We start from the raw sequence: 23,564 nt of genomic DNA on the forward strand, positions 1-23,564 counted from the left end.
GACAGCTCAGATGGTACCAGCTCAGGGTGGACATCCTAGTCTGGGACTCCAGGCAGGGTCTTCCCTGAGGTTTCTCCCCAGTGACCCCTGCCGGCATTCAGACTCGCGGGGGGACACACAGCTGCTCGCACCGGCCTGGCCACCCTGGCCAAAGAACCAGCACGGGGGTCCCTGTGGCTCCTTGGCCAGCGCCGTGCCAGGCTGCCCTCCTGCCGCCCCACTTCCCAGACTCCCAGCACTTCCTAGAAAGTGCCGCCAGCGCCTGACCACACAGCTCTGGGCAGCTCGAGGGGGTTTCAGAGTCCGTCCTCGTTAGAGAGAAGCGCATCCAGGAGGAAATAATCCCGCTTTCTGTCCTGTGTTCTAATTCCTTCTGTCCTATTTCCTCCATAAAACAGCAACAGCAAATCCTGAAAACTAAACAATGTCCCAATGCCATCTTTGAACAAAGACGTTGAAATCCTCAAGCTGACACCCCTTGAGTGCCTCCTTAGAGTCTGCACCTCTGCCCGCCTCACTCTGCAAAGGAGTTCTGAAAGTTAACACCTTAAAAAAAATAAGACAGGCTGTGTCCTCCCTCCCTTGCTGAAGGCCTGGAGGTGCTGGCGAGCGAACCAGGTGGAGGGGAGATGGTCAGGCCTGCAGGGTAGGGGAAGGCCTGTCGGAGATGGGGATGTTTGGTTTGAGCTGTGGAAGATGAGTAGGGGTCTCCAGACAGATGTGAGGGGCAGATAGGCAGGGAGAAGACTGCAGACAAGGGGACCAGGTGGAACCCTGGAGTGAAAGGGATTGCAGTGAGCTGGGGGTGGGCCAGGCCAGACGGAGTTTGAATGATGTCCTGCAGATAGTGGAGAGAGAGGGGGTTGCCAGACAGGAGAGCACTGTGGGTGGGTGAGGGGGCTGGAGTTACAGCCACAGGGAGGATGCAGTGCTGAGCTGGGACTCGGGGGCACAGAGGAGGTCCCCAGGCCTTTACATTGTGTCTACTTAACTCTTGCAAGTCCACCTTCCTCTCCATCTTGCCATCCCCTACCCCCCGGGTCTTGGCCTTCATCATCTCTGGCCTGGAAGACTGTGGCAGCCTCTTCATTGGGCTTCCTGTCTCCACTCCACTGCCAACAGTCCTCTCCCTGTCAAGGAACAGCCAGAGGGGGCTTTTAAAACATTGCCATGATGCTCACACCCCTCTGGTTAAGACCCTTCAGTGGCATCCCACTGCCTTCAGCATCAAGATCAAGTTTGATTTCCTGACTTGGCATTCAAGGCCTTTAGCAATGAGCCCCTACTCCCAGTATGTGCAGCCTTGTCTCCCTAGAACACTTGAGCTGAGTTGGGTTATTTGCATCCTCAGTCACCCCACTCTTGGCCTTTGTTCTCCACCCCTCCCCCACCCACCTTCTTAGCCTTTAAGTAGCAGGTTAAAGCCATCAGGTCTGGGTTGCCTTTCCTAATCCTTGCCCTCAACGCCCTGTTCTTGCTGGCTCCTCAGCTCATTTCAACAGCCCCTGGGCACTTGCTTTGTGGCAGGTGCTGCGGATGGTGAAATGTCCCGGGCTGTGACAGCACCCAGAGGGTGCTGTCAGAGTACTGAAGGGCAGGCAGAGTACTGAAGCTGGGAGGGCCCCTGGCTCCTTCCGCCAGCTGCCACCCCCCCACCCTTTTACCCACTCCCTGCACCTGCCTCTTCTCTTTCTTCCCACCTGTGCAGTGACTCACCTGCACACCTTCAGACCTGTCCTGGGGACTGGCCCAGTGCCAGACCAGGTGCTGGAGAGACAGCAACAGTCTAGGTAGCTGCCACTGCCCTCCAGCTCTCAGAAACACACTGTCCCCTTAACACAGCCTCTGATGAGTCGAAACAAAGGGACTGAGAATTAGGTGAGTCTTCAAGAAGTTATTCTCAAAACAAATACTACTTGAGTAAGACACAGGCTCCAGGCAGGATGCGGGGACAAAGACAAATCCTCAAGGAAATCACATGGTGGCAGAGACAAGCCAGTTGTGATGGCAGCCTCTGTTTACAGGGGCTTCCTGGGTGCTGGGCCCTGTACGAGGGGCCCCTCCCACGTGATCACATTTCACCTCACAACAACCCAGTGGTGTCGGCTTCATTAGCACCCCCAGTTTACAGAAGAAGAAACAGAAGCTCAGCCAGTGAGTACCTTGCTGCAGGTCACACAGCTGGATCTACTCCCTGGCATCAAGAGCAATTTGCTGTCAAGCGTGAACAGTGCTGTGGGAGATCTCGGGCATCCTCTGGTAACGGAAACCAGCCCAGGAATGGAGGACGGCGGCAGCTATAACAAAGGAAGGAGCCAGGCCAAGCCCTGGGGCTGCAGGATCACAGATAGGCAGCAAGGAAGAGCCATGGGAGCACAGTGCGAGGTGGAGGGTGGACCTGGTATGAGCTATCCAGGGCCCGGCCCTCCGAAGGTAGTCGGGGCTGAGTCCTGATTATTTCTGGAACTCCCCGGGAGGCACCCAGAGAACGTTAGGTGAACTCATGGGGCAGACAGGCAGCCTCAGAAAAGGTTGGTGCAAAGGGGAAGGCGAAAGTTGCTGGGGTGTGCACCCAGGATAGGAATCTATTCTATCAGAGGTAGCAAGTCTGGCTTTGTCCACAAGAGGGCGCCTGGCACCAGGCTGTGAAGCGGCCTGGGGAATGGGGGATGGTTTGTTGCCGGTTCCCCCAACCCTCTCTGGAGGCAGGACCGCTGAGGAGAGGATACACTCAACTCACGCCCCTGAAATTCTAGCAGCCAGAAACAAGCACAGACGGGCAAGATGGGTTTAGAGCCACGCACGTTTGCTCGCTCTGAGTTTGTTTCATCATCTCAGGCCAATTTTTTCCCTTTATACTGAGAAACACGTCAGTAGGCTCCTTGGACTCCACGCTCGGTAAAATTTGAAAGGGCTCTCCCCTTGCAACTTACCTTCCAGGACTAACTCTTTCCTGTTTTCCATCTCCTTGTCTCTATGACAAGAAATCATATAGTAATGCTTCACTTATTTTCACATTCATCTAGCTTGCTGTTCAATAGTGCACCAGTATTTATTTCAATGACTACTTATTTCCAGAATTCTTTTCAAATCTGCCTATTTTTAGTCTCTTACTTTTTGCTCACTTCTTTCCAGCACCATCTTTAGAGGTTTCATAGTTATTTTATATTCTGTATCTGATAATAACAATATCCAAATTCCCAGAGGTCTAAATCAGTTGTCCACTGTTCTGCTGACTCTTGCTCATAGTGGCTCATTTCCTTGGATGTTTAGTAATTTTTTGGAACAGTTTCCAATTAGTTGTTATGTAAGATTACGATTGATAGTTTTGGTATTTTTGTCTAGAGGATTTGCATTTTTGCTTCTGCCAGACACCAGGAGATACTCCAGGCCTAGAATCATCTTAGTTTCTCAGCCCAGGGATTCTCTGACCTCCTGGAGTAATGAACATCTGAACCTCAGCCCAGGAGAGGGCAGACATGAGGACGGAATCTGGTCAGACTTTCTCTGTCTTCAAGCAGGGGCAGGAGCTTCTGCGCAACTCCTACTGCAGACAGGCAGAGTCTCCCTGCTTAGCACTGTGGCGGAAGCCAGAGTGACCCGGCTTCATGGACAGCTCCCGGTTTTGTTTCTCCATTTTGTATAGGCTCAAAGCCTAGTCTCACCTTCCCCCTAGAAGCAGTTTATCCCTCAAACTCTAACTTGGAATTTCTTTTAGCCCCCGAGCAGCATAGGATTTCCTCTTTTGTGTTCACCTACCTCTGTGGTTGCAGTTTACTCTTAATTTTTTTTCTGGCCCTTGGGGATTTCCTACACTTTTTCATCTGTGACCTCAGCAATGCAGTTAAAAGTACATTCACTAGAATTTATCCAGCATCTGGGTGTTTTATGGTAATGGCAAAGTTCCCAGCCTGCCATTTCTATAGCAAATTTAACACAGTATTACACCATGTTATCACTGGAGTCCCTGGGACCTTTCTGCCAGAGCTAAGGCAGACTGTGGATGACTGACTTGTCTACCAAATGTGTTTTCGTGCTCGGCCGACAGTCAGGCTGAGATCCTGTCATTATTCTAGGCAGTGGATTGCAACGCTGGGCACCATCTGCACGAAGATCAGACAGCTAAGCCCCCACCCTGCCTTCTGGGGCCAAGGCCACAGCCCAGCCCAAGATCAAGTAACCAACCCGCCCTTTGCATTTTGGGGGCCTGTGAAGCTGGTGGTGCCCACAAACCTCTCGGGCAAGGCTGCTCAGCAGCAGGTCTAGGGCAGAGGCCAGGGATGGGTCTTCAGGCGACAGGAGTGAGACCTCAAAGTCATCGGCTAAGAACCTTCACTGAGCCCGAGAGCCCACACACAGGTGCACCTACACCAATCTGGGGCACGTCACAGTAGGTTAGGCCACCTCAGAGCCATAGAAAGTGCTATCCGGGGCCTGTCACAGGCACGGCAAGCTGGAAGGCTTTCAGGGAAAGCAGTTTGAAGACCTGCTTCAAGGATTCAAGAAATGTTCAGTCCTAGAAATCCCATTTTAGAAAATTATCCCAAAGAAATAAATCCTGTGAAGGGGGCCGGCCCGGTGGCGCAAGCAGTTAAGTGTTTGTGCTCCACTTCAGTGGGCCGGGGTTCGCTGGTTCGGATCCCGGCCGTGCACTGACGCACCGCTTGGCAAGCCATGCTGTGGCGGTGTCCCATATAAAGTGGAGGAAGATGGGCACAGATGTTAGCCCAGGGCCAGTCTTCCTCAGCAAAGAAAAGAGGAGGACTGGCAGATGTTAGCTCAGGGCTGATCTTCCTCACAAAAAAAAAAAAAGAAAGAAAGAAATCCTGTGAGGGAAGATGTTCACTTCTTTATGTTGGAGAGGGAAAACTTGAAAGCAATCCAAGTGCCCAACAGGAGGTGAAGAGTTAAGAAAATTATGGCCTCGATGAAATCATTCAACCATTAAGCAAATAAATGTGAAGGCAACAGTGAACTTACAATCTAACATCAGTGTAAAGAGGACATGAATGAATATTCACAAGTCCAGGTAACATTAAAAATTTTTAAGGAACTACATAAGAGTTATTAGAAAAAAAGTACCTACAAGCTCACTCACTACCCTATTTTTCAAACTTTCCGTGGTTGTATTTTCCTTATTAAAAGATCACTTAATGGTGAAGAAGAGCGCTAACAGGGAATTGGGAGGGTCTGTGAGATGTTGCTGGCACTTGACTACAGGTCCATGGCATGGCCAGTCGGGCCTGGGTCGTCCTGCTGGCTTCCCAGAGGTCCAGCAGCTGGACCTGTCTCCTCAGCAGTATCTCCTGCTTCCATTCCCAGGAGCTCTTCAGGCCACAGCAAGAACCACTGGAGCCCCCCTATCCCACAAGATTGGGGAAGAAGCGGGAGGGGACACAGAAGGCTGTCAGCAGGACATTTCATAGTGACCACCTTCCCTCCCAGTCCCATTCCAGCCTGAGTCAGAAAAGGAATATAGCCTTTTTATTGACTACTTTAAGTAGAACAAACTAAATACATATTTAACAGTTTTGGTTCATTTATACAGTACATTAAATAAGTTATGCACAGAATTAAGTAACAAAAGTTCCTATCAGAGTAAAATGACAAAGCACAGAAAAACCGGACTCTAGCGCATCCTGTGGGTGGTCTCACATTCATCATCCGCTTTCAAAACCACGCTTGGAGGCTTAGTTTTCGATTTATTTACATTACTGGCTTTCTTCTATGGACGGGGCTTTTGTAGCCTCACCAGGAACTTGGAAAGCCATGAAAGTGGACTGAAGGCCTCTCAGCCAAGCAGCACTTTCAACCATTTGCCTAATGCTTATTGCTGCTTCTCTCTGCCAACTCCTACCCAGGGACGGGGCTGTCCCTGCCAGCCACACATGCCTTATTTGGTATAAGCATGAACGAGTGTACACCGGGCAGCTGTGGGCCTGAGCAGATGGGGTCTGCAGGGGAGGCGCCATCTCTGGGGCTGTGGAGGGGAAGAGGGGAATGCAAGGTCTGCCCTCAGGCCTCCTGACCTTCTCCTGGCTCACGACGGAAAAGGTCACCTGCACCATCATCTTTGGAAATGAGCATGTCAGTGCACGTGGGCAAAGAGGCAGGCAGTCAATGTTTTGGTTTCACAAGAACTACAGACACTCCGAGTTGGAAGGGCCCTGTTCAGCAGCTGGCCCAGCTCCCCACCCCACCCTGGGCAGGACTCCTCCCCAACAGCTGTCTGTCTGGCTCATGCTGGAACAGTCCAGGTCCCTCTGGCTTTTCTTACATTTGGTTCAAACATGCCACCATCCAGTTCTCTGAAATAGCTAAAAACAAATTTAAGAAAGTTGGCTTGGTCTACTGACCCAGGAGCCTGGAAACCAGTTCTGAAGAAAGCCCCCAAGATGTGTTCTATTTTAAATGATTTACTCAATCCATAATCCCTTCTACAGTTTCCAGGACAAATGGCCACCTGGTCATTATTTATGCTTTCATTCTGAAGAACTCACTACCATACAAGTGCAATTGTGTTGTTGAACCGTCAAAGCCACCTGCTGAGATATCTTCTGGAACAAACCAGAACAAGGTCAACACCCTTTGCAAGCAGGTGACAGCACTGGAGATCAATTTGACTTTGGGACAAGGCCATACATAGTAAAGTGTAGATTTTCTGTCTAGAAGCTGAAGATGCTCATGTAGACATCAAGAAGCAAGGAGCTCCTGGTAGACCAACCAGCTCGGATGGGCAAAGGATGTCCACACTGCAGCCGATGCCAGACAGAGACCGAGCTGAGTAGATGTGTCCTGTTTCCAGACTTAGATCCACTGAGAGACATACATGACTCAGCACCATCTAAGAAAAGATCCACTCACTCTATGACCTCAGGGTCGCGTGACTGTGCCTGCGCAGATCTGCTAGAGCCCCACCCCTGGAGCGGCAGGGACCCTCCAAAGTGGAGTGCTCACACCTTATAAGGTGGGCTGCCTATTCCCGACTAGGTGGAATTAACCAACCTCTTCCCGAGTCAGTTTTCAGCACTGGATGGAGTCAGGCACGGTGCAGGCAGTGGGGACACAAAGGGCAACTGAAGATACAAAGATCGGGCCCAGCATCCCTGGAACACTTAAAGACGGCTCCCGTTTTGGCCACTTTTGGTATTCTCTGTTTCCTGCCAGCACTCCTCACCGGGCAGAGGACAGTGATGCCCCATCACTCGTCAGTGTCCCTCGGTGGGCGATGCTGAGCACTGGGCTCATCCTCCAGATGTGCTCCGAAGGGTGGGTAGGCACGTGTCACATCTGCTTTCGGTTCTAGGATAACATTGAAGAGTCTGTGACTGCCCTGACAACACCCTCAGTACCACCACTTTGAGCCCCTCTTTCTTTTTTGTCCCCCTAAATATTAACTATGAAGGTTGGTCCTCTAAGCAGCCTGATTATATTAAGATATTTTAAATCTAACTAGATGAAGGTGGGAAGCCTGAACTTGTACCCCTAAACTGGGTAGCTGGGGTAGTGTCAGTAGACACTGAAACCAAGTGGAAACCTGGACTCCCCCACTGCACCCCTCCACCCCCAACCAGAGAGCTGGAGAATTTCAGAAAGGAGGGAGCCAGAGAAAGGGATTCTTTACATGTAAATAGGAAGTCTTGGACAGACACCTTAGCAACCTATGTGTGAAACTGACTAAAATTAACACAGCAAAAGGTTTGAGAACTGAGCTACAGTGTGAATTACTGCCCAGGTTTTCAGCTTGGCCTCTGGGTAGCGCATGAGCAAAGCAGACTGGAACAGCGTTACAAAACCTCTGAAAACGAAGCTGTTATTGGAACCACAGTCCACAAAGGTAGGCTAGGACCTGCACACGCAACCTAAACTTTAGCTGTAGAAATGGGCACCAAGCCCTGATGAAGAGTTATTTTGTTGGTTTTGTCTCTTTATTCCACCTGAACTACTCTGGCTAGTCTTGTGGTCAATGAAGATTTAAAAGAACCTGCCTAGGCGTTCAACTTGCCGATGAAAAGACAGTGAGCTGAGGACAGACCCAGAGGACACCACGAGACATCCTCTTGCTATAACTGATTAACAGGTTCCACGACCTCCTCATGGGACATCCCACATCTTATGGAAATATAGGCAAGTCCTGTCTGGGGTACTGATTTCAAAAGTCAGGACACCCCCCAACTACTGCAGTTTAAGGAGTTCCACAGTAAAGTAACATTATTCTGTTAGTCTTTCTCTAGGTCTACTTTATGCAATGGAAATTCAGGTAATTTAAAGGTGCCTTATACAGAGTTTTCTTGTAAGATAGAAAATCCTTGGGTAAGGTAAATCAGGGATTGAAGGTTCTTAAAGTAAGATACACCTATTTGCAAGGACAATGCTACCTATGCTGATCCCTTTTCCTTTATGGGACCGAGAACTTTTATTTCACTTGGGTCAGTGCACAGAAGGTGGCCATCTAAACCTGAGCTTTCAAGGGCCAGCAGGAGCAGGGCCAACCAACTCACCCCAAATGATTCCTTGGGGCGAGTGGGTGCTGTAGGCTTGGAGGTGGAGAGTGGGCAAGTCAGGGTCCTTGGGCTCCCAAGGAGACCTGAATGGCAGGGAAGAATGTACGTGACCGTTCTTAACATTTTCAAAGGGGTGTAAGTGATGTCATGTTTGGAGAGCCACGTAAGCTGCTGGAAAACTCTCTGAAGACAGGAAGAAAAATTGGTCAGGCTCTCTCAAAATGGTTCTCACATTTCACAAAACTTCTCTTAGCCCAAAGAGGGTAGGTATCAAACAACACAAGAGAAGGGAAACTGAGATCGTATGCCCAATGGTAAACCGATCTAGTATGTATAATGACATGAAACCACAAGGTTTGAAGAATTCTTTCAGGTACAAGAAGGCTGCTCAGAAGTGACCAGGCCTTGACTGGTGAGGAAGTCCTAGCCACACCACATCATATCCTATGGGACAACTGCGGCTTACGGGGTGCCAAACAGAGACCACAGGAAGAAGATCCACACAGTGATCTGGACACGAGTGGTCTGAGATCAAAGGACACAGAACAAGACGACTGTGCAAACAGCCAAGCGGTGACAAAAGGTTCTGCATTTCCAATAGATGATCCATTCAATAACCTGACGATACTAGTTTGGCCAACATGCTCAGAGAGAACAGACTACCCACAATTGAGTCTCATTCTCCCTCAGACCAATCCATGCGCCGGAAACCATTTTCTGCACAAGCAAAATCAAAGAAGAGAGAAAAAAATGGGTCCCAAACTAAAGTAGCCAGCCAAGTTGGAAAATCTTGTCCAAAATGATCTGTGATGCCTGGCAGAAGTTTTATTTATTTTTTATTACTACGGGTACTTTTACTGAAATGGTGACTTCTTTCCTGTGGTTTCTGAGAATCTTCACAAGTCTGAACAGCAGGGTCGAGGAGGGAGCCTGAGTGCTGCTTTTTGCCTGCCCAAGTCTCCAGGGGGCCAATCAGTGGCATCTGCTGAGGATGAAAATGGGGCTCAAGGAACTGTCCGGCATGAGAGGGCCACTTCCCATCAGAGAGGGGCCTCTCCCACGCGTGCTGTCAGCCTCCAGGCTTCTGCTGCGGGAGGAAGGCAGAGGAGCAGACAACGCATGGGGTAAGCTGCCTCCAGCCTGGCTGGGCACGTTCGGCAGTGCTGCCTCAAGTGGCAGGGAGGGGAACTGGTCGTCTACACTGAAAAGGGGCCGGCCATGCCAGCTTCAGCTGGGAGAGGAACAAACCAGGAAGCCATGGAGGAGGCAGCTCCAGCCAGCTGCCTGTGTGCAGAGAGAATGGCACATTAGCTCCCCCAAAGACACAGAAGGGAACTGGGGCACATGTCCAGAGAGGCTGTGGAGCAATGTTTGCTGGGCTTGCTCTCTTCCTGCCTCCACTTCACTGCTTGCTGATGACCCAAAAGCCACTTGCAGTGGTTCAAATAGGCAGCCCCCCCGTGCGGTGCTCTGCCATGCTGCACGGTCATCAGGGGGCAGTGAGTCTGGGGCTCAGAGTCCGTTGGTGTCGATGGCTGTCACAGAGGCAGGTGTCGAGGAGCGCGAGGTGGTTGCCGAGGTCTTGTCCAGGGCCGGGCTTGGCACGCTGCAGTCGGCAGACCGGGCTGAGGAGCCCCTCCCTCCAGGAAGCAGTGGCCGGCTCTGGCTGTGGGGACTCTGGCCGTGCAGGTTCTGACCACAGAGGCGGTGGTGCCGCTCCCAGTCCTTATGCTGGCAGAAAGAGCCGCAGTATCGTGCGATATTGCAGCCACTGCAGGTCTCACTGGCTTTGCGGCCACAGTTCCAGCAGTTCTGCAAGACACAGGCATTGGTTAGTTGCTTGGATCTCGTGGGGCAGGCTTGTCATCACTCGTCACCTGCACTGGAGAAGAGGGGGCTGTATGGGAGGGGCGTGGGCTTTGGGGCTACACATACCTGTGCTTGTCCTGCCTCTACTGCTATCTGCTTTCTGAGTGTCTTTCATCTGCAAAACAGGAAAACTATCTACCCGGCTGACAGGACAGAGAGATGAGGGGTATGTGAAAACACCCACAGCACCATCACAGGGCAGTTGGAAGTCCCACCTCCCACTGGAGACAGCGACTCACTGTTTTGACTCATATTTTAATCCTCAGTGACCAAACCAAACTGTGTCCCAGGGTCCCCCCACCACAGCTATCTATTCTAAGATCACACATAACACGTGTGTTTAGACAATGTTTTCTCATCTTGATTGTTTTCACTGACAACACATGATCTTTTAAAAAATCACCTGCCAGGGTACCAAGAAGGGTGAACAGGAGTGGGGGTAGTTGTGCTACTTCCTCTGTGCCCATTCTCCTTCCAGTGATGTGTCTCGTCATAGGTGGCCTGGGGATCATGGGGATACCTCTGGCTTGTGTATGGGGGCCCCAGAGGTCTAGGTCAGGGAGTTTTTTTCACTATTCTCTGCACTTTCCTAAAGGGAGGGCAGGTATTGCCAGGGTTTAAATATAAACCCTGCGGGGGTGATGGTGGTGAAGTGTACCAGCTGAGAATGCACTAATTCTACGACAGAAGATACCAGCCAAGTGATGCTTGGTTAGAGCTAGAAGTAGCAGCCATGAAAGAAGCAGTAGCAACAGTATTTGAACAGATGATGGCGCACTTCTCCCCCTCGACTAGGGAAGAGCAGCATCACGAAGAATGCAGCCACCAAGCGCAGCTCCCAGCACCTGCCCCTTGGCGCTCTCCTTCCTGTAGGCTCCCATGAGGACTCCGCTGGGACACATGAATGTTCTACACCTGAGGTCTCCAGGGCCCACTTATAAGAGACAAGACTTATGGCATTGCCAGGTGAAGCTATCAGGAGGGGGCAAGGCTTTCTTAGGTGTCAGGAAGGACTTGAGTAGCCAGGACACCCACCCTTCCTGCCCCGTCCCTCGCCCCCAAGGTCTCCAGAATGGCAGAAGCCAGTCACGATGCCTGGCCTGACCACTCCTATAGTTAAAGACACAATTCCCCAAGAAACCAGGACACTTGCTCAAATGAAAAACAACGGACAAGTGCTGAAAAGGGCTCCCTAGCCTACTTCTTGTATTGCACAGATGGGACACTGAGGGCCAGTGGGCAGAGACTTGCCTAAGGTTATAAAATGATTACGTGGCTACGCAAAGCCTGTAACCCAGACCTCCTGACTCCACGATACTTAACGTACAAGCTTAGTTTCAAAGAACATGAGGAAGGACTGCAGATTCCCTTCTAACACAAGAGGCTTCTCAGGAAATACACTCTGGGGACTGCCCAAACTTGTCAACACCAACACCAGAGGACCAAAATAGGGGACAGAAGTAATTCTTAGGTTACATTTACAGATCCTCCAGCAAACTGCACTCCAGAGAATTTCAGTACTTTGGAGTCTGATAGGCTGACTCCAAACAATGCTTTGGCAGAACATTATCACTGGTGGGGAAGAACTCAGTTGTTGCCTAGATGGGGTTGCTGTGGAAACACAGGCCACGGGGTCAGCCCCAGGCGAATGGGAGAGCCTTTACTCCCTCTGCCCAAGTCGGCAAGTACATCTCAAACCGGGGCGGAGTATTAAACCACTGGTACTTTCACCTTGGCTGCCATTATATTTAAAATAGCTTATTTCATGATTTATGAGATACAATAAAACAAGATAAACAGCTTCCCAGAGTCAGGATCACAGAAACGCAGGAACAACGTGGTTAGTGTCAGAGCAGCCAGGGTGAACAGGACACTTTCACATTCTCTTTCCCTGTGGCTTTTCCCTGACTTAACCATGAGACTTTTTGCCAGATATAAGATAAAGGTTTATTGTTGTAGTCACCCTTCAAATCAGCATTCCTCGAAGCTGGAGCAACACATTTGGCAAACAGCCCTTTGTAGTTAATGGGAGAAGGTTATAAACCTTCTGAGTTACTGGCTAGGGAAGTCAGAAATGGGATTCCAGAATTTCCTCTGTCAACCACGGACCATCAGCTTATGCCAATATTACTCCAAGTATGGCCTGGGGACCACCTGTATCAGAACTGCTTGTTATTTTTAGTGTCAGCGAGTAGATTCCGACTACTAGCGACCCTGTATACAGCAGAGTAGAACTCTGCCTGGTCTTTTTGCGCCATCCTCTCATCTTCCAGTGCTATATCAGACAGTGCTCCACTGCTGTTCATAGGGTTTTCATGGCCAATTGTTTCGGAAGTGGGTGGCCAGATCCTTCTTCTTAGTCTGTCTTAGTCTGGAAGCTCTGCTGAAACCTGTCCACCATAGGTGACCCTGCTGGTATTTGAAATACCGATGGCATAGCTTTCAGCATCACAGCAACATGCAGCTGCCACAGTACAACAACCAAAAGATGAGCTGTGTGGTTCCCTGACCGCGAAATGAACCCGGGCCGTGGCGGTGAGAATCTTAACCACTAGACCACCAGAGCTGGCTAGAACTACCTGGGGTTTGTCAAAATCCCTGGAACCAATCCCAGACCTCCCTGACCTTACTGCAAATCTGGCCCAAAGGAGAAATGACTCCCCATCTTACACTCAATTGCTAGCCCATTGTGTTTGCCAGGAAACCCAGGCTGGGGACAGAAAGAGCCCTGTGGTGGAGATGAGGGAACCTCTCACTTCATCCCTCCATCCCAGGCATTATAGGAGAGATGCTTGGGTCTGGCCTCACAGGAGGCAGCTGTGCTGCAAGAGCAGGAGCTGCCACAGCTTATACACGTATGTTGTTCACAACCTAACAAAATCCCTTCCATCTGCATGGCGCACTGCAGTTTAAAAACACTTCCACAGCCATGATCGAATTCTATCTTTCTAAATACTAGGAGACTAGCAGGACAGGGGCTGACCATCAGAGAAGGAAACGGACTCCTCAAGGGTACACCGCCATTGTGAGGGGGAATGGGACTGAACTCAGGGCTCCTACCCTCCAGTCAGGGCTCCTTCCGCTATACCAAACCACCTCTCATAGGATGAACAAGAAGCTTCAAGGACACCTGCTGCACTTCAAGTAGAATTTTCTGTATGAAATGGAGGGAAATCAGCCCTCCTTGTTCAACGCAAACTCACCCAAAGCTTCGGCTCTGCTATCCCTGCCCTGTTTGGGAAAGAAAGTTTGCTGGGATGGATGCTGGTGTGTGCCTCACCTGCAGGCCACTCTGTGCACTGTTTAAAATCATAACTCCTTAAAAGCACAATCCTATAAATGGAAAGCTGGGATTTAAACCATGGGGTCCAGATCCAGAACTCATACTCTTAGCCAAAATGTTATACTCCTTCTTTGGAGATAGACATAATTAAAGATAAATATAGATATAGAAGTAGGTAAATATTGACATGGATGGCTATGAATATAGAATTAAATATAAGAGAAATAGAGATATCACTGCTCAAAAACAATTCTAAAGAAAAAGCATGAGAGGGGCCGGCCTGGTGGCCTAGCAGTTAAGTACGTGAGCTCCACTGCATTGGCTGGGGGTTCAGATCCTGGGCGCGCACCAACGCACAGCTTGTCAAGCCATCCTGTGGCGGCGTCCCATATAAAGTGGAGGAAGATGGGCACGGATGTTAGCCCAGGGCCAGTCTTCCTCAGCAAAAAGAGGAGGATTGGCGACAGATGTTAGCTCAGGGCCGATCTTCCTCACAAAAGAAAAAAAAAAAGAAAGAAAAAGCAGGAGGGGAGAAGGAAAAGGGGAGGGTTAAAGGAACTATTTCCTCACATTTCAGTGTCTTTGTTGGAGCACTACAATAAGGAATTTTTCCACCTCTTCTGTGATGGCCACATGATATTTAGGCATTTGATCTTCACACTGCCATGCTTGGCATTGTTATATTGAAAGGGATCATTTAGGGGCCGGCCTGGTGGCACAAGCGGTTAAGTGCGCGCGCTCTGCTGTGGCGGCCCGGGGTTCGCCGGTTCGGAGCCCGGGCGTGCACCACGCACCGCTTGTCAGGCCATGCTGTGGCGGCGTCCCATATAAAGTGGAGGAAGATGGGCATGGATGTTAGCCCGGGGCCAGTCTTCCTCAGCAAAAAAAGAGGATTGGCAGATGTTAGCTCAGGGCTGATCTTCCTCACAAAAAAAAGAAAAGAAAAAAGAAAGGGATCATTTAAATAGAATGAGAAAATAAAATTTCTGTTGTTTAAAAAAACAAGCCAACAAAAAACTCCAGTTCTTTATAACTTCAAGAGAATGTCCCCAAGAGAGCTGATCTCTCAACTGGTAGATGGGATCTATCTACTTTCAGAAACTGGCTTGTTTCAGGTCTCAAGTTTATCTTTTTTTTTTTTTTTATGAAGTATTTTGCTTTTTTTTTTTTTGTGAGGAAGATCAGCCCTGAGCTAACGTCCATGCCAATCCTCCTCTTTTTGCTGAGGGTGACTGGCTCTGAGCTAACATCTATTGCCAATCCTCCTCCTTTTTTTCCCTTTTTCTCCCCAAAGCCCCAGTAGATAGTTGTATGTCATAGTTGCACATCCTTCTAGTTGCTTTATGTGGGACACTGCCTCAGCATGGCCACACAAGTGGTGCGTCGGTGCGCGCCCGGGATCCGAACCCAGGCCGCCAGTAGCGGAGTGCGCGCACTTAACCGCTAAGCCACGGGGCCGGCCCCTGGAGTTTATTTTAAAGCTGAAAAATACTAAAATACAAGTTACAGAAAAATTTCATTACCATTCCAAAAGGACTGTTATGATGTTTTTGTCATATGCTTTTTTCTTTCCAGTCAGTTCATTTTTGTCCTCATTGTGGTACAAGAGTGTCCTGTACAGAAGCATCACCAAGTCCTGGGCCCTGGGTGTGGGAGAGCTGGGCAGGTCTGCCAGATCTGTCATTTCAGTCCATAAAAGACCTATCCTATTTGTAAACAGACTGGATGCTACAGGGCCCTGCATTTCCTCACTCCTGCACCCTGACGTCAGCGCTGTGGGATTGTCAGTTAAATTCCCTGAGCCACAGTTTCCTCATTTATAAAATCGGAATCTAACAATACCTACCTTTTAGGGTCACTGTGAGGATCAAAAAGACAATACACACTTAGCTCTGTGTCTGGCACACAGAAAGCCCACTCGGTCAATGGTGGTCATCATTATCATTCAGTTCCACAAACTCTGTCTTTAGGGTGAGTTTTCAAAATTTAAACCAATTATGAGCCAATATGTATAAGAACATAATATAATAATTGAGGAACAAAACTCTTCTGGTACTGAATAAAAATGGTAATTATCTAGTTCAAGAGCAAACTGTTGTGCTTTACTACCCAGCACTTGAGAAGGAAGCAGAGGGCTTGGTCACTCCAGCTGCCCCAGCCCCAGCCCCTAGGGCTAACAGAGCTCTGACCTCCGTTGACTCTTCCTGCTCATTTATGACGAGGAAGGCGTCCTCTGCAGCCTGCCGTTTCACGTCTGCTATGGTTTGCTCCATCCGAGCTCTCTCTGTTGCAATCACTTCAAAGGCTTTTTGCTCTGCCTCAGCAACGGCTTTCTGTACTTCTGACATGGCCTGAATTTTCACCTTATTCACAGCTTCTTCTAGAAGAAAGTGACAATAAAATCAACTGGCCGAGAAATCTTTTCCCTCCCACTTCACACCATTTCTAAGAAGCAACAGAGCTGAAACAAGATGACTTGTCTAAAAATACACAAGGATGAACATATGACATATGCATTCACTTTTATTCTTATACTCCCTTGTCCACTCATGCAATCATTTGTTGGGTATGTAGATGGAGGTGGGCACTGTGCTAGGGGCTGGGGATACCTATGTGACTAAGATCCAGTCCATATTCTCATAACTGTTTGTGATCAAGTATAAAGATGGCTTAGGTGCCATGACATATGTTAGTATAAGACAAGAGTTCCAAGGTGAAAAGTAATCAGCTTTACAAGTGGCAAGGGAGGATCAAGAAAATGTGTCTTGGTTGAGATGGTAGGTAGAAATAATTTTTGGCAAGTATTGCATCCCATGCTAAGGAATTTGGCCCTTTTTCTAAAGAAAACGTGAACTCCTAAAGGGTTCCATGCAAGGAAAAAAGACTGAAGACAGAGATACCAACTGAGAGGCTAGGGCAATAATCTAGCTAACAGGAGAGCCTCTGAATTTAGGCAGAAGCAAGTGGCACAGAGGGGATGAGGCACAATGAGTTGGTAGCATCTAAGGGTCTGGAGGTGGGGGTAAAGGCGAAGAACAGTGATATGCAATGAAATAGATAATAATAAAATGCTGGTGTGGAGGCAAGTGAGAAGGTTAAGGTGCCTCTGGGGTATCCAGGTACAAATGACCAGAAGGCAGTTAGGAATATAGGAAAAACTGAACTCAACAGAGAAACATGGGCTCAAGATACAGATTTGGGCAGGTGCCAGGAGCCCTGGGCTTTCAAAGCCCTGGTCCAGTCACCATCACCTCACTTTGTTCCTAACCACTTCCTCCCATCACCACTACCCTGCTTGGTTTCCATAGAATGGCCATGCCAAACGACACACTCGATGTATTTGAGCCTCGGCCCTAAGTCCCAATGTGAATGACCTCCCTCCTGAGTCCACATGACTGAACAACCCAGAAGCCTAAGGAAACTCCCTTACTGCTTGGCTCTTGTACATGGCCCAGGCTCAAAGGAGGTCTAAACAGAGTGTTCAAGGCTGCCATCCTAGAACTTTCCATCTTATCGTTCCAGCCTTAAGAAAAGAAAGGGGGCCGGCCCAGTGACGTAGCAGTTAAGTTCGTGCACTCCGCTTCGGCAGCCCGGGATTCGCAGGTTCGGATCCTGGGTGTGGACCAATGAATGCACCGCTCATCAAGCCATGCTGTGGAGGCAACCCGCATGCAAAATAGAGGAAGACTGGCACAGATGTTAGCTTAGGGACAATCTTCCTCAACCAAAACAGGAAGATCAGGGCCAATCTTCCTCACCAAAAAAAAAAAAAAAAAAAAGAAAAGTTTTCACCCAAAGGCCAAGAAGGATGCTGAGTTGACTTGACACTGAACTCCATGCTTCCTTTACTCTTGGTGTCCACACAGGTCCACTGGCCCACCACAGCTACCCTTCATAGCCTCTTATTAGTTACCAGGTAAGTTTTAAGTGTCTCTTATTGAGCCAACATGATAATGCCCTGAAGTACATTTTACCCTCTCAGTTTAAGGATCAATCAATAAGAATCATAGTTTGGATAAATTACCTTGCTGAAGGTCATCTAGGGTCACAGATGGCACCATAGCAGAGCAAGGACTCAAATTTAGCCGGCCTAACACCAAAGGTTGGCTTTTAACCAGAGTTAACCAAAGGTACCTCCCAAGAGGAAAATCACTAGTTATCAAGGAGATCTTGTACACGGTAATCTTTCTCTCTACCTTAACAATTGCTATCTTCATTTCCCACAATTCTATTCCACTTCTCAATAATATAATATACATTTCCCCATTTTTAACTGCAAAGATTTTTCCAAGTTGCTATGTAGTTTTCAAAATTATTTCTAATGGTAATATAATATTTTGCAGTGGTGTCACATGGTAAATTCACATAACCATTCATAGATATCTGGGCATTTCCCAGGTTGCCTCTTCCTTGCCCCAAGAATATACTAAAAATAGTGTATACACACTGCTGCGTGTATATATACACACTGCTGCCTCTTTAACAATTTGTGTGTCTAAGTCTGGATCATTCACTTTTGAAAGGAAGGCTTCAAAAGCATGAAAGTGAGGACTCATTTCAAGAATTTGTATGTACTCATGATTAGTAACACAATAAATTCATATTTAAACCTCTGATGAATTATTTAGTGTCATTTGCAGGATCCTCCAAAAATGTGTCAATAATTGGGTATTAAAGACTTTGGGAGCTAACTGATTAAGGTTGCTTTATTTTGTACTTTACTGATTGCCAGTGAGAATAAACATTTTGCAATATGTTTATTTGTACTTCTCATAACATAATTTGTCTGTTCATATCTTTTGTCCCTTTGCTTATTATGGTTTGGAGGCTCTTGAAAGAGTCTTTATGAATCATAGGTATTTGCTTTTTTGTAGAAGTAAATTTTACCTTAGGACAAAAACCAAAATCTGTACTGGACTAAAAAAAATGTTACTGAAAAAAGGTGGCAAGAAGGAAAAGGTGGCTAGTATTTGGATAAGGGAAATCTTAGGGGCGTGAGGTTAATTCAATTCCCTATCTTACCATGACAGGCAGTCCCCACCCTCCTCTATTCTTGTACAAAATGAGGTCAACCAAAAACAGTCTCGATGAAGCTAGGGACAGTGAAGGTGCAAGGAAGAGCAGAATGAACCAAATGTGGTAGCGTGTCAACAGTGTGTGTCAATTCTAATGTGGAGAACAGGCAGAAATGAATTAAGCTATACGCCCAGAAACAGGGCATATAAATAGGGCAAGAAAAGTTGGTTACTTAATGTCTCAGTGTGACCCAGTAGAAGGGTGTGAAAGCGACTGGCATGGACTATAGGGAGTCATTCCAAATTCCTGACCTGCAAAGTAACATGAGAGGCAGGCCAGCTGTGTGGCAAAGCCAGAGGAGAGGCAGGAGCCTAGAGCTCTATGAGGAGGAAGTTATGAGAAAACCACCGTTCCCCTCAAATAAGCGCTCCAAGCTCACATAAATTAGTGAGTACATGCAACCTATAAGCAGACAGACACATACCAGTTTTTTTCCAAAACTCCACAGGTACATATCCTGTTGTTGGCCTACTGTTGAATTCCCGCTGAGAATCTACAGAAGAGAGATAAACAGCATAGGCTCAGAAGCTATCTACAGTTGACATGTTTTATTTTTATGAAAAATTTATCAGACCTCTCATTCACCACTTAGAAAGATCTAAACATACACGCTCATTTAGTGCAAAAAATATTCGATAAGGGATAAAAACAGATTATAAAATAGTACACTTAATTTTTAGTTTTAAAACACACACATGTGCGCACGCACACACACATGCCTCAAATATTAACAGTATTTCAAAGTAGTGAGATTAAAAGTGATCTTCCCTTTCTTCTTTTTACTTATCTATATGTTCTTATTTTCCCTTATGAACATGTATGTATTTTTAAGGTACTCCCTAAAATATAACTAGAGATAAAAATTTATGTGTATATAGGTTTGTGTGTCCATATCCAATTTAATGGTCTCCATCACGCACAGGTTGCTGGTAACTGCTCTGTAGATATGTCAGGGAATATGATTTTTGTTTCTTGTCAACTCTGAATCCTTAACAGGTAATTTAAGGTTTCCTTTAAAGTTTCTTAAAATGCTTATAAGCAAACAAACAAACAAATAAGCAAGTAGTAAAGAAAATACTCCAATCTCGAAGAGTGTATTTCAAATGTACCACCAGAGGCACCCAAGGGGATGGCTGGGAAGGGCACAGGGGTGAGAGTGACTTATCATATACGTTTATTGTGATTATAAGATATAATATTTTATAAGAAATGGTTCCATTGCTTTAAAAAGTGTGAAAACTAATTAAGGTAATTTGAAATTTTTTCAATGAGTCAGTGCCAGCCGACTTCCTCATTTCCTTATGCTCTATTGAGGCTAATCTGAAAAGTAGATTTTATGCTCTGAACACTTACTAACCCATGGTGCAAAGAGGAATCAGGGGAACAGTCAGTGTGGCAGGGGAGGCCAGCTTGGCACGAAATGTTTGCCTGAGGAGCTTTATAAAAATGGTTAGTCCTCATGAGAATGCCCAGGAATTGGCTGTAAACTGGTCTTGGATAGGGAAGGAATCTCTCCTATTCCAAGAGCTATCAGCACAAAAAAACTACTTCTGTATCCCGTGGAGTTATTTGGGGATAATGAGATTTTTTTTAAATCATGTAAAATACCCAAAAAACTTACTATTTTAAAGTGCATAATTTAGTGACATTTAGTACATTCACAATGTTGTGCAACCATCATCACTATCTAGTTCCACATTTTCATCACCCCAGAAAGGGAATGTCGTAAGTTTAAAATTTTGATAGTATTAATACTTTCTGGAATGCTGGGCTCTCTAGGAGGTGCTACTACTACTGCCTGTAAAAAGAAAACTGCAGGGCTCTCTTCAACATAGGTGAGGTTCCTGATTCATGCAGCCATTTGTCAAAGACCTAGAATCTCAAGTATGAGATTCATGAAATAAATATAGGGAAAAATCTAGGACCAGAAGAGGCAAAGTAATACAAGCTAAGAAGAAGGTAGTGGATCAATTTCAACTGAGTCTCAAATAAGGAAAACCAGTGAGAAAAAGAGTTGGAGTGTGTAGATGAGCTGTCATTGGTGTTAAATGGCAGAAAAAACACTATTTTACTTGTGGGGACATGGAGAAGTCTTGACCAACTTAAGGAAAAGCCACTTCACTTCAGTCATCAATACGCCCTTGGTTACATCCTTTGTATGTGCCCAGTCCTCAGCACTTTATTTCTCTGACAGCTGTAAAAGGTGAGATGCACTTGACCCTAAAGAATTTCTCGGCTTACTCAGGACACACCAGGAAGCCAGGGACATTTTCATGGTATTTCCAGAAGCCAGAGTAACTATTTTTATGTATCTAACCCAGAAAGAGAAGTCAAGATTTTCAGCTGGTTCGCTAAGAAAACTAGAGTCTTGGAGGCTACTGTAAATGAAAGGCCAGACACATTAACACAAATAAATGGGTCAGAAATGGGGAACTAATAGTTATGCAGGAGAATGCTCTAGTTCTTAGGAGAAACAGGATGAAGCATTAAAGCATGAGTGTCGTGATGGTTTGGGGGAGACTGTACCTACCTACCCACCCATCTATGAGGGGATACAGCAAATGTGGCAAAACGTGTAAAACTGAAGAATCTAGGTACAGGGCACATGGGCATTCACTGTGCTCCTCTTTCAACATTTCTATGCGTTTGAAAAACTTCAAAATAAAAAATTGGGAAAAATTTACTTTAAATATATGCACAGGAAATTCTGTAGGAACACACTAATTTGCTAATAAGTGAGCCTAGGGGAGCAGGAGAGAAAAAGTGGGGTGCGGGCAAGATTTTCACAATTTATATGTTTCTGTATTGCCTGACCTTTTTACAATGCAATTCTTTTGTTGAAAAAAAAAAATTCCACTTAAGAATAAACAAATTAAAATATCCAAGAAAACAAGGTAGATCTAACATTGCCAGATATTAAAACACATTCTAAAGCTATAATAATTAAAAGTTTGGTATTATATTGATGCAGTATAACATAATCACCAAGTGTGTGAGATTGTTCTGGAATGTCACACTTGCAATCCTGACTTACTAACTATATGATCACTTTGGCCAATTTTTTATCTTATTTAAGCCTCAGTTTTGCCATCTGTAAAAGAATATAATATCTCCTTTATCTCAACAGGCAGTTTTGAAAACACATCTAAAAGGTTTAGCACTGGCTGGAACATAGTAAGCTATTATTACCAAAAGTGATAACTAATATAGTCAGAAGGACAATGAAGGAAACAGACTGAAGTATTTAATAAAATGTAACATCCGACAATTACATCATTTCAATAGATAGAAGATGGGTATCATTAATTGATGGTAGGAAAATTTAAACTACTTGGAAAAATTTAAATTTATGTATTTAATAATCAAACACATAAAATTTGAATATAATATAAATGAAATTTATTGTACCTTGCTTGGGTAGGGAATCAAGGTCAAGGAACAAACCATAAAGGAAAATGACAGATTTGACCCCATAAATATTAGCTATCCTAGCCATCAAAACAAACCAAGATCAAATGAACAAAAATGCCTATATCCACAATTCATTTATTTTACAGCTAAGAATATATCCTAAAGGAAAAATGCAAGCTATCTGAAAAATTCTTACATAGACTGATTTTAAAAATTGCATTTCTCACTGAAAAACAAAAACAAAATAAGAAAAAAAACATAATGTTCAGCAACAGGAATAGCTTAAGGAAATTGTAGTATATTTACATGGTAGAATATTGTATAGTTATTAAAATTATGTTTATAAAATCTTTAATGATGTGAGATGATCTTAACATGAATGAATACGTTTTCAAAGAAATCAATACAAAGTTGTAATACAGTATTCTCAGATACATTTCAAAATTCTTCAGTTGGAATGATGAGCTAGTAAATTCTGTATATGTTTCTGTATTTTCTGCAATAAGCCATACAGAAAAAAAAAAGATACTTACCTCATGAGGTTGCTCTGAAAATTAAATGGTAATGTAGAGAAAGGAATGGTTCTCAACTCTGGGAGCCCAGGTCCCATCTCAGACCAATTAAATCAGAATCTCGAGGCGGGGTCCAGTGTTAGGAGTTTCCCAAAAGTCCCCAGGTGGGTTCTAATGGGCACCCAGGGTTAACCACTAAGAAACGCACCTAGCTTAGAACCCAGCCTTCATGGTAAAGGTCTTCCAAACCACACTAGGACATTCACTTCTCTGTAGGTCATGTACATTTTCTATTGTAACAACGGTAAAGTGTCTTTTTTTTTAGCTGATTCTTCCTTCCGGTATTGCTACATCTTGATTTTTTCAGCTGCAGATATTATTGATTGACTAGCCATTTCAGTAACAAATAATTTCCTTCTCTTTTAACTCCCAACCCCACCCCACCACACACACTTTCACAATTCCTTCCTCTTCCATGCCCCCAAATAGAGATATACCCAAATTCTGCTACATCAATAGTCATCCTTGGAAACGCTAATCACAGCTGAGTCACGAGGTTCAGATTCTATGAATCTTTTTCTCTTCCTTGACAAGTTTTCGTTTTTCTCAGAGTGAATAATTGCCTTGTTTATTCATGCACTAAGTTTTTTATGTAATTATTTCTAATCCCATCTCAAATTCTCTTCCTACTGTGTAAATATTTATAAAGTTCATTTTCTTAGAGAAATCTCCAGCCAGCTCCTGGGCTCGTCCAGTCTGAGCTGGCTGCTTCCCAGGCTTGCTGTGCCACTGCTGCTCGGCTCCTCCTTCACCAGCGTAGGGTTTCCCTCTCTCTCTCTTTCCACTTTCTGGTTTACTTCTCGCATTGGGGTAAATGCCATCCAACCGTGGTAGACACCATGATAAAGG

At 46.0% G+C, this 23,564-nt stretch overlaps 1 protein-coding gene across 12 annotated transcripts in view; it reads right to left on the reverse strand.

Moving 5' to 3' along the window:
- Positions 1-5,469: 5,469 nt before the first annotated feature.
- The window catches only part of CBFA2T2 (CBFA2/RUNX1 partner transcriptional co-repressor 2), a 173,554-nt gene continuing 155,459 nt past the window's right edge, over positions 5,470-23,564 (reverse strand). For 9 of the 12 annotated variants that reach the window (XM_087445399.1, XM_087445390.1, XM_087445397.1 and 6 more), the window contains 3 exons: positions 19,157-19,225; positions 15,846-16,036; positions 5,470-10,316 (listed from right to left, as the gene is read on the reverse strand). In XM_087445399.1, coding sequence (XP_087301525.1) covers positions 10,017-10,316; positions 15,846-16,036; positions 19,157-19,225 — 560 coding nt within the window. In that variant the 3' untranslated portion in view covers positions 5,470-10,016. Of the gene's footprint in view, positions 10,317-10,439; positions 10,489-15,845; positions 16,037-19,156; positions 19,226-23,564 lie in introns of all 12 variants that reach the window. The other 3 variants (XR_015555604.1, XM_087445400.1, XM_087445391.1) reach the window with 3 other exon arrangements.

The sequence above is a fragment of the Ceratotherium simum genome, chromosome 21, assembly GCF_057802395.1.
Source record: "Ceratotherium simum simum isolate JZ-2026a chromosome 21, ASM5780239v1, whole genome shotgun sequence".
In the NCBI taxonomy this organism is placed as follows: domain Eukaryota; kingdom Metazoa; phylum Chordata; class Mammalia; order Perissodactyla; family Rhinocerotidae; genus Ceratotherium; species Ceratotherium simum.